Genomic DNA, 5837 nt, shown 5'->3' with positions numbered 1-5837 from the left:
GATAACCCGCCAAATGATTAATAAGACATGAGTTCATTCAATAAAGATTAGCAGATCTCATAAAAAGACCGTGCTAAATCAAATCTTGTTTAAGTTGTAATCATATACATAATAACAATAGTCGTTAGTTGTATATTCAACTTCTTCAATATAGAAAAATAACCAATATCAATACCACAAACGTACCATGACATGAAAAATTGTGTTCAATTCTTTACATGCTTCTTTTATGTCATGAAAGATTCACCACAACCACATTGTCCCTTTGAGTTGGGGTTGATAATACAAACTCGGACCTGCTTAATACCAAATTAAACCATCAACTACAGTGTTTATGTGGGTGTTTATGATCACATGAAGATATAATACTTCTGCAAATAGAAACTCAATTTATCATCTACAAAGTCCATTTTAGTCTTGAATCACAATCTTCACACCCTTGTCCTAAACCATGTCATCCAACTTTCCTTTTTCATCTACCAAGTAAAAATAAATACATGTTATAGGAGTGGGATTGATAACTAAAAACCTAATCACACGTCACTTCATACACACCAATATGCATTTTCATACACCAACAGGGAGATAAGAAATCGATTCAGTTAAAAATGATTATTTCATATAAGCATAAAACAAGGCAGTCACATTGTATACCACCACTTTGCCATGATTCAAGTGTTTCCTATATATGCTGTAATGGATGTAAAAGAAACAAACAACATAATCAGCCTTATTTGATTACTGTTAAACAAACCCATGGAGGGATTAGAAGATAACTCCCTGGAGGTCCTAGATCAACCTTCAACAGACAAAACACCAACAGAACAGTCAAAACAAGATGTTGACCAGTGTTGAAATACCATGAAAGGAGGCAGGACCGCAGGAAACTTGTTTCCATTGTGATTAAAAAACTACTCTTGTCTCTAGGCCATGTATATAAGGCTAGCCGTTTGTCATACGTATGGAGAAGAAGATGGTGGCTAGATTCTGCAGATTAGCATTCAGCACCCTTGTTAGTGACTGTAGCAGACTGCTGAGTGACTACAAGTGTAATAAACTTAACTGAATAATGTAGGGGCGAAAGTTTGAGGGCGATCTAAGAATTTGTCCTCAGGAGGTTGTGAAATAGTGACATGATATTGGTTCTGTAGTGGATAAGAAAATACAGCCATGTAGTGTTTGATTATTACAAGTAAAAATATGTAATGGAAAAGAAAAAAGATCGTCTTGAAGGGTATAACTACATAAGTGACTGAGATAGATTATTTCTTAATCGGTTTCGGCAGGAGTTGTTCAAGATTATGGTTAGTGTTACACAATTAATTTTCAGCAGTGCGTATCATCAAAAGACATATGGTCCAACCAAGAGTTAACAAGTGTACTCAAAACATATCAACGAGTCATTGTCACAAATAGGCAAATCAGCTACCTTTCGCACAAGGGTGACACAATACCACACATGTTCAAAGAATTTAACTTCTGTAGTTTGGTTTCTTATATAGTAGTTTTTGGTCCTATTGGATTACTGTTACAAAATTGATATTAATTCAGATAGACAATACTATCTTACTTTGTTATTACTAAGAGAGTAAGAGATTATGCAGTAAGAATGACACCATTTTATAAATAGCCATTTCTATGCATTCCTCATGTTTTGAAGAAAATAGAAAAGGTGGTAAGAGAATGAGCTTTTGATTATCCGTTTCAATTCTTTGTATCAAACAAACGCGGGAAGTTAACTCATTTTTTGGTCTTTGAGTGAAAACAATAAGTAATGTGTCCAATACTTTTTTTATTCTAAATCGGATTTTGGAATGCAGGTAAGGAGTTGCAATCAAACTGAACTAAGATGGTACTTTCCCAACTATCCCCAAATTCAATTAAATATCAGTTGCTTATGTTATCAAGAAGCTTAATTGTGGCAATTATTACTTTGACATCACATATCCAAACACCCACTATGATAACACTTTTCTTAATGGGAGGTATTAGGTTTGACAAGTCACATAAATCTGCAACTGAATGCAAACTCTAGAAAAATGAATACATATTGATAAGACACTTCTAGGGTTGCTCATAAACATAGATATGTACTCAACAATCGAATACGATTAAACATCTAGGAATTGAAAGTAAGCATAAATTAAAAGATATGAAATGATCAAATTTAGGGGGATGGCGAACCTGCTTAATTGAGGGTATAGGATAATTCATCTTGAGGCCGAGCTTGAGGAAGGTGTGCTGCGATTCTGAAGAAGATACAATAATTTGTTGGCAGCAGCTTCCGTTAAGGTTAGAACTTTGCCAGTACCGGAGAAGTCATTCAATAGATCACCTTTAATTTTAATAGTTTCGGTTTAAATTTTAAAGGCCAATAAGTCTAATCCAAGGAATCAAACTGAAGCCAAACTGTTGGTAACGGTCCGGTTTGGTTTTAGTTTTCAACAGTTTGACTTTGGTTTGCAATGGTGAAAAACCGTCACAAACGGTTTGGCTCACGATATGACGTAAAAACTGCCAAAACCGACTGAAAACACCCCTGCTTTTTGTACTGAATTACCTTTAAAAGGCGTTTAAACATTTTATGTTAATGCAAATGAGGAACTTAAAACAATATTTGTATAATATTATTAACAACTCACTTTAAATACTCAGGCAACTTCATGCACAGTACAAAGTGGATGGAAGTATGGATGACCCCAAACAGAAGGCACCAATAACAATTTATATTGCTTGAATCATTTAAGTTTGTTAATTAAGCAACCACGTAAAATCATAGACTGCTAGTAACTGCAACAGATTAAGTGGTTAATCAATCACTTTTAAAAGAAAACATAACTTACCAAAAATCATTACAAGAACATGATCCATCAACAAAGTGATGAAACCTGCTATTATCTCTTAAAATAATCTTTCTCCCCTCAACTTTGGAGATCAACTTAATTGCAGAATGACAATCAACACAAACCCTAATATTTTTCTTAACAATAATCGGTTTCCCAACAGGTGAACGTATAAGCGCATACGCTATAGCCATCCTCTCACTATGCCTATGAAGAATCTTCACCTTCATATCATCATCCAAATCAAGCGGGACCGACTCAATATCAGGAACATATCCCGCTTCAATTATCTTTCCCAACAATTCATCAAGTTTCAAGTCGATTTCTTTCTTATGTGGATGGCACGAATCTTCAGCTCCGAAAACATGAACTTTATTATCAACATCAACCCAACTATAACCAGGTAATTTCTTCACATTTTCATCTTTCATCATCTTTCTAACACTCCGTACATCTTCCCATTGTTGTTCTTTTGCATAAATATTGGAAAGTAACACGTGGGCCCCACTGTTTTCCGGGTCAACTTTTGCTAGACTTTCAGCTGCAAGCTTTCCCCTTTCTTTATCACCATGTTTTCTACATGCTGCAAGAAACGAACACCAAGCATATGCATTCGGCTCAAAGGGCATTTTGGTAATAAAGATTTCAGCTTCTTTCAGCCTACCCGCTCGGCCCAATAAGTCAACAACACAAGAGTAATGTCCTGATCTCGGTTTTATACCATAAGCGTTTTCCATCGAATTAAAGTACCTTAAACCTTCTGTTACTAACCCTGAATGACTGCACGCGTTTAAAAGATTGATAAACGTTACAGCGTTTGGTTTCAAGTTTTGAATCACCATCTTATTGAACACGTCTATTGCTTCGTGACCTAGACCATGATGAGCAAAGACACCGATTAACGAATTCCATGAATACTCGTTTGGTTTATGAATCGTTTTGAATGCTTGAACTGAATGATCAAGCAAACCACATTTCCCATACATATCAACAATGGTGGATGATACAAAAGGATCTTGATCAAGCTTGTATTTTAACACTAGTGCATGAAATTGAGATCCTTGTTCAAGTAAAGCTTGACTAGCACACGCCTTGATTAAGCTAGAAAACGTGAACTCATTAGGTTCAATTCTTTGTCTTTTCAACTTGACAAAAACAGTCAAAGCCTTCTCGATTTGATCAGATTCAACGTACCCGTCAATCAAAGAAGTATAAGAAACGATATTTGTGCATCGAGAGTCCATTTCAATCAGTCTTGAACTGCTATCCGTGTCTCCTGATTTACAGTACATGTCCGTAAGTGCATTGCTAACAGAAACATGTGGTTCAAACCCTAATTTGATCACAAATGTATGAAGACATCTTCCAATGTTATATGCTTTAAAAGATCCACAAGCAGAAAGTGCACTGCAAAGCAGATATTGGTCAACTGTAACATCTTCATTAAGCATGTTTCTAAAAGCCGCCAACGCTTCTTCATAATAACCGTTTTTCGCATACCCGTCAATCATCGAATTCCATGAAACTTCATCCTTAGATGGCATCTCTTCAAACACCATACAAGCCTCAACCATTAACCCGCACTTCGAATACATGTCAGCTAGGTTACTACCAACAAACAGTTCATAGCTAAACCCAAATTTAAGAGCAAGACAATGAATTTGCTTCCCGGTTTCAACCGATTTAAGAACCGAACAAGCTTGAATCACACTGGAAAAGGCAAACTGATTCGGGCTTTCACCGGAAACCCGCATCAGGCAAAATGTGGTAATCGCTTTCGAGAACTCGGAATTCTGAGAAAACGAAGAAATCATAGCAGTCCAAGAAACCAAGTTTCGTAGAGGCATTTCATCGAACACCTTGTGGGCATATCCAATTTGGTCACATCGTGCATACATAAACAAAAGGTGGTTTGTGAGATAAGTGGATGATGGGTATCCAGAGGTGATGAGCTGCCCATGAAGCTGTTTTCCTTTGGATAATTGTTTTGATTGGGCGTAGGTTTGAAATATGTGTGCCAAGGTGTTTGAGTCTTTGTGCAGGTGTTTGGTTAACGTTCGAAATGTCATAACAAATGTTTACAAAACATCAAGGAAAAGAAAATGATGGTTAACGTGTCTGAAGCGGGTTATTCTCGGTGGGGGTTAGAGATTTTTCTTTTTTCTATTTACGATAAACACGTTTATTTCTGTAACACATGCCAAAACGGATAATTTATAACATAGGCTTAAACGGGTAATTCTTTTTATGTAACTAGAAAAGGGTTATATTTTAAAACGTCTCAAACAAGTTATAGTTGAAGAATGGTTAATGGGTCAAAAGCGGCTATTCCTGATATGGGCTAAAACTGGTTAGTTTTCATATGGGTAAAGGCGGTTACATCTATGGCGCGAGTAAGAACGGGTCATTTTCTAACGCTGGTTTAAATGAGTTGTTTTCTAATTATTTTTATTTATCTTTCGGATTTGAATTAGTTATTTTTATGTTGCTTTTACCCTTTCTTTTTTGTTTTCTTTTCTTTTTTCAATTTGGTATTAACATGTCAAAAGGGGGGCTATTCTTGAATCTTGATGTGGGATAAACGGGTATGATGTGTGTTACTATGTTAGAGACTTCCATATTATAATTAGAAAAGGTATGTTTTTATTAGGATTTCGCTACAACTAGTTTGATTTTTTTATTTTTAAAGTTGTGTTTTTAGTTTCAATAAGATTCTTTGAATTGTAAACTTTTATGTATACTAATCGATTGAATATCTTTCGCAAAACATGAATTTATTAAGAGCGAATACAAGAAGAAAGAAATACCAACACTTTACATATCTAATAACGAATCTATGATTAATCTTTATTCTAAATCTCTATCAATTGGGGAGATTATAAAGAATTGTAATACAAACAAGACGTACAAATCAAAACGATTAAGAGAAAACAAGACAACCATTATCAACTTGAAAATAGCATACAAAATACAATAAAAAACGGAGCTAATCCA

The 5837-nt window shown here is 35.3% G+C and overlaps 1 protein-coding gene across 2 annotated transcripts; it reads right to left on the bottom strand.

Moving 5' to 3' along the window:
* Positions 1-2689: 2689 nt before the first annotated feature.
* On the bottom strand, positions 2690-4922 carry LOC143596355 (pentatricopeptide repeat-containing protein At4g14850-like). 2 transcript variants are annotated; one of them, XM_077075152.1, is made up of 2 exons: positions 3508-4922; positions 2690-3426 (listed from the first exon to the last, which is right to left on the bottom strand). In XM_077075152.1, exons 1-2 carry the CDS (start codon positions 4910-4912, stop codon positions 2840-2842), a joined length of 1992 nt encoding a protein of 663 aa, XP_076931267.1. In that variant the 5' UTR covers positions 4913-4922; the 3' UTR covers positions 2690-2839. The 2 variants fall into 2 exon arrangements, with proteins under 2 accessions (XP_076931267.1, XP_076931266.1); XM_077075151.1 differs by having other exon boundaries at positions 2690-4922.
* Between the last annotated feature and the right edge of the window lie 915 nt (positions 4923-5837).

The sequence above is a fragment of the Bidens hawaiensis genome, unplaced genomic scaffold (assembly GCF_021521415.1).
Source record: "Bidens hawaiensis isolate Kalapana, Puna unplaced genomic scaffold, B.hawaiensis_p1.1 tig00046279_1, whole genome shotgun sequence".
Taxonomy (NCBI): Eukaryota; Viridiplantae; Streptophyta; class Magnoliopsida; order Asterales; family Asteraceae; genus Bidens; species Bidens hawaiensis.
The sequence above is the reverse complement of the archived record's forward strand: the minus strand, read 5'-3'. Positions and strand labels throughout refer to the sequence as shown.

What these genes read in the sequence shown, in the direction of transcription:
- LOC143596355 (XM_077075151.1), bottom strand. Translation starts at nt 4,912, where the DNA reads ATGACATTTCGAACGTTAACCAAACACCTGCACAAAGACTCAAACACC.